We start from the raw sequence: 12891 nt of genomic DNA, 5'->3' as shown, positions 1-12891 counted from the left end.
CCAACAGCTTGCAGCAGAAAAGTGAATGGACCAAGCACTAAACTATGGCGCCATGCTCCCCCCCCCCCCAACCCTCCAGTGGCAAGGTGGCCACTGCCTCAGAGCTTATTGGAAATCCAGGTATGAGTGGGCGGTGACGGGGCAACTGCAGTCTCATGGGAAGGGGGACAGTACCAGCTCGTCTTTCATGCCCTACCGAGGTCACGAGTTGCCCCCCATGACCGGCTCTCTGGCACGACCATGGCTCCAGAGGCAAAAGGACTTTGTCCAGAGCCCGAAAGCTTGCGACAGAAAAGTGAATGGAACAAGCGTTAAACTATGGCGCCATGCCTCCCCAGGAGGGAAAGGGTGTTGCTCCCTTCCACCTTTTTGCCCCCCAGCAGCAAGGTGGCTGCTGCCTCAGAACGAGCTGGCCATGACGGGGCAACTGCAGTCTCGTGGGAAGGGGGGCAGCACTGGCTTGTCCTTCACGCCCTACCAAGGTCACGAGTTGCCCCTTACAAGTGGTTCTGTGGCACGGCCATAAAACCAGATGCACAGAAACCAATCTCACAATTATCTAGCTCTTTGCAGAAATCCAAAATCATTATATTATTCTCATAACCAACTATACAAAACAAAGTGTTTCACAATGCCTTTTCAGCAATTCTGATTGTTGGGGGTGAAATTCTAAACAATAATGGTGCATCTTTTATCAAAATAATGAATGTAATCAATGTAGAGAAGAGTTAAGTGGAAATCATCTGCCTCACAGGCATTGGGAGGGGTAGGAGGAGGGGTTTATTGGGGTTCTTGGTGATGAAAAATGAGTACTGGTGAAGGGAAAGGTGTTTGATCATTGTATGACTGAGACTTAAACCTGAAAGCTTTGTAACTTTTCCCACAGTGATTCAATGTATAAATATAAAAAAAAAATAATAAAATTATGAAAAAAAAAGTTAAGGTGGAGTTCATACCCAATTCAATCAGCTAATCAGTGGCTGAATAAATAGCAGTACTCCTACATAAAAAAAAAAATACTCTTCTAAACTAACTTTTATAACTGCATGTCACTAATATTTCCTCTGTATTACTGGATACACACAGAGAAAAAGTGGGGAATCTTTCTCCTCCCAAGGATCATCTGAGTATTATAACCTCAGTTGTGAGCCATTGAAAGCAAGCAGTCAGTGAGAAGCAGGCATGTCTCTCTGTCAGGTACAAGAGCGAGACCACATAATGTCATGGGCTTTACATGGTTCATGACTATAAATCTCCTGAGTTACAGGAACAAACTACAATTCAAGCATAACAATGGAATAGCTATACGTGACAAACTGAGATTTTTCATGTCACAGTAAATAAAGTGAGAAGAAAAAATATTTTTCCCAGTTTTACTTTCATGGCAGTAATGGATAATTGTCTCTTTTCTCCCCTTTATCAGTAATGAGATTCCCGTGGACAAATGTCCACTGAGAAAAATGATAATAATTTCCAGTCACCCTGATAACTAGTTGTGGATGTTTCACAAAGGTCTGGCCAGTACTAAACTGAAATAGCATGCAGTACTTCCAAGAGATATTCCTGGCTGCTATGGGATGAGGGAGGAAGGAAGAAAGTCCTTTCCCTGGGTCGATTCTTCTTCCTGTTGATTGGAATGTGGGTATGATGGCAGAAACCAGAAATACTATCTTGGACCACAAGGAAAAAACGTGGAGGTGGCAGGCTAATAGGAATTTGGGTCTCTGATGATCTCCAATCGGTTATGCATTAGAATATTTACATGAAAGACAAAATATCTCTGTTGTGAGTTTTCTATCTCCCATAGCCAAACTTTACAGCTCTAAAAACACATTAGATAAGTAGTCACCTGACAAATTCTGTCTGCTGGCTTCACTTTCTCTGTTGCTGGAAGGAGAACCTGGTTCTGAAATACTGCTTTCTGCTCCTCCCATCAGTGGTCGCAAGTGGCTTATAGAGATTTGCTCAATAAAAGATGTGCCATGTTTATGAAAGTACCACCATTCAAATATCTATGAAAAACAGAAAATATTATTTAAAACAGAATTGACAAGTATATGAGCTTAAACAGAAAGTCTCTCAAGATAATTAAGTCAGGATTTTAAATGTACTTTCCTTCCACAAAGAAAGCCCAAAAAAGATTCCTCACTAACATATACTGAGTAAAAATGTTCCCTAGTTTTACCATTAAAAAAAATGCAGGGGGCACACCTGGTGGAGCTTAGGGCTACTCTTGGTGGCGTACCCAGGAGCACTCAAGGGCCACAGCAAGTCTGTGCTCAGGGGCCACACTTGTGATGCTTGGCGGATTATATGCAGTACAAGGATTTAAACCGTTCATTGCTATGGCTACAATCATATGCAAGGTTAAATGCCTTACCATTCTCTCTATAGCTAATAAAAATTTCCTTAGTGAAGTACAACATTTTTATTACAAAATATGAGAACCAGAGCAATAGTACAATGGATAGTGCACTTCTCCTGTATACAACCAACTTTGGCTCAATCCCCAACACCGAATATGGTCTCCCAAACCTCGCCCGAAGTGATCCCTGAGCACTGCCAGAGGTGGACAAAACAAACAAAATGTGAAAACCAGAGACAAATAGTACAGAGAGTAGAGCATTTTCCTTGCACGCAGCTGACCCCGATTCAATCCCAGGCACTACATATGGTCCCAAAAAAGGAAATAAGAGAAAGGAGAGAAAAAAAGAGTCACATAAAAGTTAAGAAATTACGCACTCCAAGATGGGATCTGTGGGAAACATCTAAATGGCGTTTTATAAAATTAGAGATTAGGCACCCCAAGATCAGATGCAGCTGCTTCCAGAGTGGAGTACTTGCATGAATTCTGACAAGCTTAAGCATAGCTAGAAGAAACACAACTGTAAATAAAGCATAAGAGGGTGTATACTGTCACTGTCACTGTCCTCCCACTGTTCATCAATTTGCTAGAGCGGGCCCAGTAACGTCTCCATTTTTTGAGACTTGTTACTGTGTTTAGCATATCGAATATGTCACAGGTAGCTTGCCAGGCTTTGCTGTGAGGGGGAGATACTCTCGGTAGCTTGCAGGGCTCTCCAAGAGGGACAGAGGAATCGAACCCGGGCTGGCCAGGTCAGCCTCGTGCAAGGCAAACGCCCTACCGCTGTGCTATCGCTCCAGTCTGAGAGGGTGTACAATATATAAAAAATTTAACATATTTGATATTGTCATTTTAATCTTTGAGGATGTTTTTTGGTTGGGGTCACACCTGGTAGTGCTCAGGAATTATCTCTGTACTCAAGGAATCACCCTTGGCAGGGGATCGAGGACAACAGGGGTGCCTGGGATAAAACTCAGGTTCCTAAGTACAAGGCATGCACCTTACTCTCTGTACTATCTCTCCAATCGGCACCTATAGTACTATTAAAAGGAAACAATTCTCAAGCAATTAGCATGGTGGAATCAGCGCAGGCCAGGGATATGAGGACCATATCTGACTTCTAACTCAGCCACGTTTTAGCTGTAAAGTTGAGGCAAATCACTAAAACTCTAATCCAGAGTCTCAGTGTACTGGTTATTAAATATGAAAACAAGAATTAAAGTGCTTTGCTAGGGGAAAAGGCAGCTCAGATAAAGAAGGGAGCACCAAATAAACAGTGTTGGGAGGATCCTCCCAGGATGAGAGACGCGTGCTGAGAGTAGACTATAGACCAAACATGATTGCCACTGAATGCCTCTTTTGCAAACCACAGCAACCAAAAGGAAAGAGAGAACAAAAGGGAGTGCCCTGCCACAGAGGCAGGGTAGGATGGGGGGGAGGGGAGAGGGATACTGGGATCAGTGGTGGTGGAGAATGGGCACTGGTGGAGGGATGGGTATTTGATCACTGTACAACTGAAACGCAAGCACAAAAATTTGTAAGTCTACAACTGTACCTCATGGTGTTTCACTAATAAAAATAAATAAAATAAAATAAAATAGAATTAAAGTGCTTATTGTTCCAATTTTGGGGCAATACTCAGTGGTGCTCATGCTTTGGGGTTTGGGGGACCATATGTGGTATCTGGGATTGAATTGGGGTTGGCAGTATAAAAGGCAAATGCCCTAACCCCGCTAATACCTCTCTGACCCCAAAAAAGTTTTGGGGATTTTGGGGTTTGGGTTTTCTTTTGGTTTGGGGGCACATCTCTTAATGCTCAGAGATTACTCTAACTCTGCACTCAAGGATCTTTCCTGGCAGTGCTCCCAGCCGGGATGGGGTGCTGGGAATCAAACACTGGCTGGTCTGTGCAAGTAAGCGTTCTACTCATATACTATCACTCTGGCCCCCAAAGTACTTTCTTTATTGGAAAAAAAATACTACCTGCAGTATTTGGCAGTTGAAGAGTTTAGTAGACTCTCACAGTAAACCATTTAAAAACCAGGATAGGGGCTGGAGTGATAGCACAGGGGGTAGGGCGTTTGCCTTGCACGCGGCCGACCCAGGTTCAATTCCCAGCATCCCATATGGTCCCCTGGGCACCGCCAGGAGTCATTCCTGAGTGCAGAGCCAGGAGTAACCCCTGAGCATCGCCGGGTGTGAACCAAAAAAAAAAAAAAAACCCAGGATAATCCGTTCTTTGTTTTATTTATCACTGTAATAGATGGGGAATCAAAAGTAGGTCTCTGATACCAAATTAGCAGAATGTTTCCTATTTAGACATGCCAAATTTCTCAACTCTTTCCTTGCTCATTTGTGTTTTAGCGCAACTGATCACATGTGTTTAGCTGTGTTGTGGCAGAGATCCCACAGAACAAATACAGAACCTCATTTAGTCCTGTGTTTTCCTTTTACAATAATCTTGTCAGCTGAAATCATGCCTACTGGCTCTGCTGCTGTTACTCATTCCCCAAGCACACTTTCTCTTCATGTAGAGATGACACACAATCACACTGCTGGAATCAACTGCCAAGCACAGATCCAGAAGTGCCCCCAAGCACCATGAAGTGTGATCCTAAAATAAACAAACCAGCAAGAAAAATCATACACTGGGGGCCCGGGCTGGCTCAGGGGTTAAAAAGCACAAGCCTTGCTAGCATTAGACCATGAGTTAAATCCCCAATGCAGCCCACATTTAGTGGGGAACCCCAACACTCCAACAGAATATTCAGTCTCTGCCACAACACAGCTAAACACGTGTGAGTACCATAGCTGGGGTGTGCAACTCCCAGTGAGTTCAATTACCCAGTGTGTAACCCCTTGTCACAACAAAAATGGCAAGGGGCGTGACAAATCATCACATTGATTATTCTCCTGACAAACACTGTGGACAAATGCATTATTTTACTGAAACAATTAAACACATCCATGCTAAGATTATAATCATTTTAGGGGGAAAGGGAGCTCCCAAGGAGTGCTCATGAGGCATAGGGGCCACTGCTGGCAATACTTTGCCAACTAGGCGAGCAGTTCCATGTCAGGGTATAAGAATACAGTGCCCTCATGGGGCCGGAGCAATAATACAGGGGGTAGAGGGCATTTGCTTTACATGCGGCTGACCCGGGTTCGATTCCCAGCATCCCATATGGTCCCCCGAACACCGCCAGGAGTAATTCCTAAGTGCAAAGCCAGGAGTAACCCCTGAGCATCGCCGGGTGTGACCCAAAAAGCAAAAAAAAAAAACAAAAAAGAATACAGTGCTTTCATATCCGTAAGAACAAGAGCAACCAGTGCTGGTAGATGCAAAAAGAGACTCTCCTTCACTGTTGGTGAGAATATAATGTGTCTATATATTATATGTGTATGTGTGTGTATATACACATATACATATGTATATATACATATATATACATATGTATATGTATATATATAAGGCCCTCCCGTTGATCGTCGATTTGCTCGAGCGGGCCCAGTAACGTCTCCATTGGAGACTTTGTTGTTACTGTGTCTGGCATATCAAATACTCTCGGTAGCTTGCCGGGCTCTCCGAGAGGGGCGGAGGAATCGAACTCGGGTCGGCCATGTTGGCCGCTTGGAAGGCAAACGCCCTACCCACTGTGCTATCGCTCCAGCCCCTAAGGCAAATGTATATATATAAAATGAGCCTAATTTCCAAGGGCAGGGTAAACAAGGGCCAGGAGACAATAAAAGCTGGAAATAATTATTTTGTAAAGGAACTGAGTTTTGAAAGTAGGTATAGGGATACACCTGAAAGCCTTTCATTATCTGGACTGTAAACCATAGGCCCAAAAGGAGGAAGGAAGAAAAAGAGAGACAGAGACAGAGACAGAGGACAGAGAAAGAGACAAAAAGAGAGAGACAGAAAGGAAAGAAAAGTGCCTGCCATAGAGGCAGGTAGGGGGTGGGTTGTAGATGGGAGGGAAAATGGGGCCACTGGTGGTAGAAAATGTTCACTGGTGAAGGGACAGTTATTAGAACATTGTATGACTAAAACGCAATCGCGAACAACTTTGTAACTGTGTATTTCATTGTGGTTCAATTAAAAAAAATTTTAAAAGATCCCATATAGTTCCTCCGAGCACCACCAGGAGTAATTACTGAGTGCAGAGTCAGGAGTAACCCCTAAGCATTGCTGAATGTGACCCAAAAAAGCAAAAAAAATACTATTTTTTTTTTAAATACAGTGTGCCCTTTGGGTCCCACAGTGTGGGGGTCACCAAGGTGATGAGGGTAACCCCAGTGATGCTGGTGAATCTCCAAAACAACACTGCAATGCTCAGGAAGCCATGGGGTACCAGGGATCAAAACCCTCTAGAGACTAGAATCTTTTTTTAAAAAATTATTTCCCTGTAATCACAAGCAGAAATAATGACACATATATCAGTTTTCAAACCTTTAGGAATATTATATTTTTGTTTCAGCAAAAATAAATGTTACAAAGATGCTAAGCACATGGGAGTTATTTTGTATCACACTGAAGTCTAATTACTTAACACTGGCTAACTGCATTAACATTTATAGGTCACTGTCACTGTCCTCCCATTGTTCATCGATTTGCTCGAGCAGGCCCAGTAACGTCTCCACTGGAGACTTTGTTGTTACTGTGTTTGGCATATTGAATACATCATGGGTAGCTTGCCAGGCTCTGCTGTGCAGGTGAGATACTCTCGGTAGCTTGCCGGGCTCTCGGAGGGGGGCGGAGGAATCGAACTCGGGTCGGCCATGTTGGCTGCGTGCAGTCAGTATTAGAAAATCAAAGTGCAGAGTTTTTTTCTATCACGCCACTAATGCTTCTTATTGATGTTATTTTTGTTTCCTGGGGCCATACCCAGCCATGCTTCAGAGCTATTCCTGGCTCAGTACGTGGGGTCACCCCTAGCAGTGTTCAGCAGCCACGTGATCAAACCCTGGATTCCTCTATGCAAAAGCGTGTGCTCCAGCTCTCTCCCTGGCCCTTATACCACTACTATAGTTAGATTACAATGGATTCTCTTAGGATCCACTTTTGTTAACAAGCAATCAATCACCAAATATGGTCATAATTTGGTTTCTATTATGTTTTATTAAGAAATATGATCAGGGTTGGAGAGCAAGCAGTCTCAAGCAGTTCAATTCCTACCCCCATACAGTTCCCCAACCCCTGCCAGTAGTGATTCCTGAACGCAGAGGTAGGAGTAAGCTCTGAGTACCACCAGGTCTGGCCCCAAAACAAGAAATAGAAATAGGACAATGTTTATTTAAAACATAAGAGGGAATGAGACCCATTGTAATTACTGGTTTTGGCATATCGAATACACAACGGATAGCTTGCGAGGCTCTGCCGCGCAGGCAGAATACTCTCGGTAGCTTGCCAGGCTCTCCGAGAGGGATAGAGGCTTTTGGGGTGGCCTCTAATCGCCCTAGAACAGACACCATTGGGCTACACTAGCACGCGACAGGGACAAATAGAGACGTTACTGGTGCCCGCTCCAGCAAATCAATGATTAGCGGGAAGTCAAGTGATCAAGGGATAAGAGGAAATAACACAAGTAGAAATTTTTCTTGTCAAAAATACACAAAAGATTTATACCGGATGATAGAGACATTAACCATCAGCAACAATGGACTTTATTAGGTTTTTAGGCGTTTCATTTTGTTAAGTTTTTGAACCACACCAAGTGGTGCTTAAGAGACCTTACAAAAGAGGGGATAGAATCAGTGAATTAGAGTAGAAGGCACACCGTAATCCTTTTATTCACTCTACCCTAGGCTTTTTGTGTGTGTAGTGCAGTTGGGGGGAAGAGGATGGGCCATACTTGACTGAATATAGAACTATACTCCTGGAAGTACTCAGAAGATTATATGGAGTGCCAGGCATCGAATCTGGGCATGCAAGGCAAGAGTACCTTATTCTTTCTCTCCAGCTCCCTTTTCAATTTTTGTAATGATTATTCAATGGTATCAGAGACTTTTCCAACATATTATTTTTAAGACGCCAGGAATTTAATCCAAGGCCTCACATATGAAAAGTATGTGCTCTACTACTGAGTTGCAGCCCTCACCACATTTTCAACTTCAGGGTCAAATTTATATAAATATATAAATATATGTGTATGTCTATATATTTTGTTTTTGTTTTGGGCCACACCTTTTGATGCTCAGGTGCTACCCTCAGTCCTGTATTCAGGAATTACTCCTAGTAGTAGTTTCCTGTGAGGCCAGCAGTGCTGGGAGTCTAACCTTGGTGGCCACTGTCAAAGCATGTATCCAGTCCATTGAGCTATGTCTCTGGCACAGAGCCAACATTTTAATACAAATGAGCAATAAAAACAATAACTGCTGATACTTCTCAAGCACTGTACAAATCTATGTGTCATCTAATCCTTACAACAACTAGTATTAGAGATAAATATGCTGTGAGTTTATACAACCAACTTTAGTGCATACCACTAGACAGTTCTAGAGCTGGGATTCCTACTCAGGATTCCGCCTGACTCAAGAGATTCTGCAGGGCCAGTGCGATAGTACAATGGGTAGGGAACTTGTTTTGCATACGGCTGACCTGGTTCAATTCCCAGCATCCCATATGGTTACCTGAGTACCACCAAGAGTAATTCCTGAGTGCAGAGCCAGGAGGTTCTACATCACTGGGTGTGGCACCCAAACAAACATAAAAAGTTTCTAGCAATTAGGGCCCAAGCGGGAATGCAGGGGCAGGGGTAAGGGTGCTTGCATAGCACAGCTGATCTGGGTTTCATCCCTAACACCACATAGAGACCTCCAAGCCCAAGGCCAGAAGTGACCCCTGAGTGCAGAGATAGATTAAATCCTGAGTACTGGCTGTGCTCCAAAAATCAAACAAATGTTTCTTCATTTTCCTAATTTTTTAAATCTAAAATGCTGGTTTTTGAGACATCAAATTAATAGGGTTTCTACAAGGCAAAAATAAATAACATGCTCTAAAACTGAAGACAACTAACTGAATGGGAGAAAATATTTGCATTCAATACATCATCTTGAATAAAGAGTTGCTATCCAATATATATATAGTACTCGCAAAGATAACCAAAAAAATTTTTTTTGAACCATCAAAAAATGGGGAGCAGAAACTTCTCCAAAGAAGTGAAATGAACAGAAACTTCTCCAAAGAAGACCAACACATGACCAACAGTCACATGCACAAACGTTTATCATTTATTATTAGGAAATTGAAATCAAGACAATAAGATATTATATCACACCAGTGAGAATGCTACAAAGCAAAATTACTGGGAACAATCTGTATTGGCAGGAGTATGGTGAAAAGGAACTCTCATCCACTGCTTGTGGGAATGTTGCCTGGTTCAACCCTTCTGAAAACCATAGAGTTCTCAGTAAACTTAGCACTGAGTTCCTAAGAAAATTAGCACTGAGTTCCTAAGTAAACTTAGCACTGAGTTCCTAAGAAACCCAGCAATTTCACTTATGGGCATCTACCCCAGGTCAGAAAAACATTTGTTTAAAGGACATACACCATTATTCATTCCAGCATTATATGACTAAAACGCAATCACAAACAACTTTGTAACTGTGTATTTCATTGTGATTCAATTAAAAAAAAATTTTAGTACAATAGTACTTAGTACAATAGTAAGATCTGGAATCAGCCTAGATGTCCAACAATAGATAAGTGAACCATGAAGCTGCAGTATATACACACAATGGAACACTTCAAGCTGTAAGGAATGATGAAATCACGTAACTCACTGAAACATGGATGGAGCTGGAAGATATCATGTTAAATGAAATAAGCCAAAAGAGTAAGGACAAACACAGGATGTGGAATTTAGAATAACTGGACAAGGGAATGCAATGGTTTAAAGGGAAATGGGAAGCCTAGATCACCCTTAGCCCCAAGACAGAGGGAGAACAAAAAAAAAACGGGAGGAAGGGAAGAAAAGACAGATGCGAAGCAATAGGTCAAAGGGATTCAGTACATCAGCAGTATAAAGGAGTGGTATATCCAAATATTCAAATCACAGAGTCAAAAAGACTGAAAACAAGAGATAAAAACTTCAACTTTAAAATGTGCCTGTTGAGATGCAGGCCAGAAGTAGTGAGGTGGGGGAGGGCCTGGGAATACTGGCAGAGAAAAATTGACACTGGTAGTGGGATGGGTGCTGGAACACTTTATGTCTAAAAGTCAACTATGATTAACTTTGTAAATCACAGTGCTTTAATAAAATAAAACATATAAATGCTATTTTAAAACAATATAAATTTAGGGGAGAAGATTTGGCTCAAATAGTAGAGCGCATGCCTAGAGTACAAGGCCTGAAGTTTGATCGCCTGCACACTTTGGTTCTCCAAGCACCCCTAGATGTGGCCCTAATGGCCTCCAAGAACCACCTGAGTGGCCCTGAATGTGGCATATATGAAAAAATTAAAAACAACTACTTTACATATGATATATACAAGTTACATATCTAAGTTTATATGTAGAATATAGAACACAAATTTAAGTTCTACTCCCTCATAAATGAGGAAATTAAGGTTCAAGAGAATTTATGACTTGCCCAAAGTTATAATTAGTGAATGCAAAGACTCAAAAATCCTATTTCCTGGTTCTAAGACCAATGCTTTACAGCTGTTACACCAGCTATGCGAAGATAATTTTCTTTTCTTTATATTTTGTTTGGGACCACAATCGGCTATCCTCAGGGTTTACTCCTGGCTCTGTGCTCAGGGATCACTCCTAGTGAGGCATGGGGGACTACATAGGGTGTTGGGATGGAACTGTGTGCAAGGCAAGTGCCCTACCCACTATATTATCTCTCCAGTCCCAAATTTCTTCTTTTCCCCCTAAGATAATTTTCTTTAAACTTTAAAACGATATTGATAAAACATGTTAAAGAATACGTAATAAAGAGGGAAATCAAGGGGGCCAGAGGGATAATACAGTAAGTAAGGCTCATGCCTTGCACCCAGCCAACTCGGGTTTGATCCCCGGCACCACATAAGATCCACTGAGTCACACCAGGAGTGATTCCTGAGTGCGGAGCCAGAAAGGAAGCCCTCAGGACTGCCCAACATAACCCAAAATCAAACCCAGAAAACAAAACAAAAAAAAAATGGTCAATAAATTTTGAGATTTATATTAACAGAGTTTTCATCCTAAATTACTCAATAAAGTTTTTAAAGTAGACAGACAGGAATTTTTCCTGCCCTCCATTTCATTTTAACAGTATGATTTGAAAAAAAAAAAAAAACCAAGAACAGTATGATCAAGTGTTAGTCCCTATTTAAAATAAAAAACAGGAAAAAACCCTCTAAACTTAAAAAACCTGGGGCTGGAGAGAGAGTACATCAGGCAGGTATTATATGCTTGCCTTGCACACAGCTGACCCAGGGTTTAATCCCCAGCACCCCATATGATCCCAGGAGTGATCCACGAGTGCAGAGCCAGGAGTAAACCCTAAGCATCACCAGGTGTGGCCTAAAATTAAAAAAAAATTTTTAAAAAAAAGTCCAACATTCCAAATGCCATTATTTTAGTATAGCTGTACAGCACCACCTAGAGATGAGAAGAAAAAAAGTACAGAAATATTCATTGGCCATTATTATACATTGTAAATTTTTATCTACACCAGTATTTCCCCAAATTCTATACGATGTAAAACTACTTCCTTTAGGTATTATGAAACAAAAAAAATTTTTTTTAATTAAAAATGACAGTCTGGGGGCTGGAGCGATAGCACAGCGAGTAGGGCATTTGCCTTGCATGCAGCCAACATAGCCAACACAGGTTTGATTCCCAGCACCCCATATGGTCCCCTGAGCACCGCCAGGAGCAATTCCTGAGTGCATGAGCCAGGAGTAACCCCTGAGCATCGCCGGGTGTGACCCAAAAAGGAAAAATAAATAAATAAATAAATGACAGTCTGGGGCCAGAGTTATAGTACAGTGGGTAGGGAGTTTGCCTTGCATGTGGCCAACCCGGGTCCAATCTCCGGCATCCCATATGGTCCTCCTAGCACCACCAGGAGTAATTCCTGAGTGCAGAGCCAGGAGTAACCCCTGAGCATCGCGGAGTGTGACCCAAAAAGCAAAAAAAAAGCAAAAAAAAAAGACAGCCTGGAGTTAGAGAAATAGCGTAAAGGTCCAGAGTACATACCATTCTTTTGGGAAAGGAACTGGGTTTGATCCCCAAGCACCATGGCAGGAGTATTCCTTGAACACGGAGGAGCACCCCTCCAACTGACCCCAAAAAGAAAAAAACTAAGAGTGACAGATGACTGCAACAATACCACTAAAAAATATTTAAAGAAAGATTACTCTATTTTTGGGAGGAGAAGGGCCTCCCAAGCAGTATTCAGAGATTCATGGGTTACTTCGATGATACTTGGGCAAAGAGTCCAGTCATTGCCAGATATTTAAAGGTGACAAAATGGCTAGAGAGACAGCTCAATGGGCTGACTGTGTGTATGCATGCAGGAGGCCTGGGGTCA

The 12891-nt window shown here is 42.2% G+C and overlaps 1 protein-coding gene across 1 annotated transcript in view; it reads right to left on the bottom strand.

Moving 5' to 3' along the window:
* Positions 1 to 12891, bottom strand: part of ST7L (suppression of tumorigenicity 7 like) — a 95813-nt gene that overhangs the window by 78292 nt on the left and 4630 nt on the right. Inside the window, exon 3 of the mRNA XM_056138971.1 lies at positions 1850 to 2012. Coding sequence (XP_055994946.1) covers positions 1850 to 2012 — 163 coding nt within the window. The remainder of the gene's footprint in view (positions 1 to 1849; positions 2013 to 12891) is intronic.

Source organism: Sorex fumeus, unplaced genomic scaffold, assembly GCF_029834395.1.
Source record: "Sorex fumeus unplaced genomic scaffold, SorFum_2.1 ptg000131l, whole genome shotgun sequence".
NCBI classification, from domain to species: Eukaryota; Metazoa; Chordata; class Mammalia; order Eulipotyphla; family Soricidae; genus Sorex; species Sorex fumeus.
The sequence above is the reverse complement of the archived record's forward strand: the minus strand, read 5'-3'. Positions and strand labels throughout refer to the sequence as shown.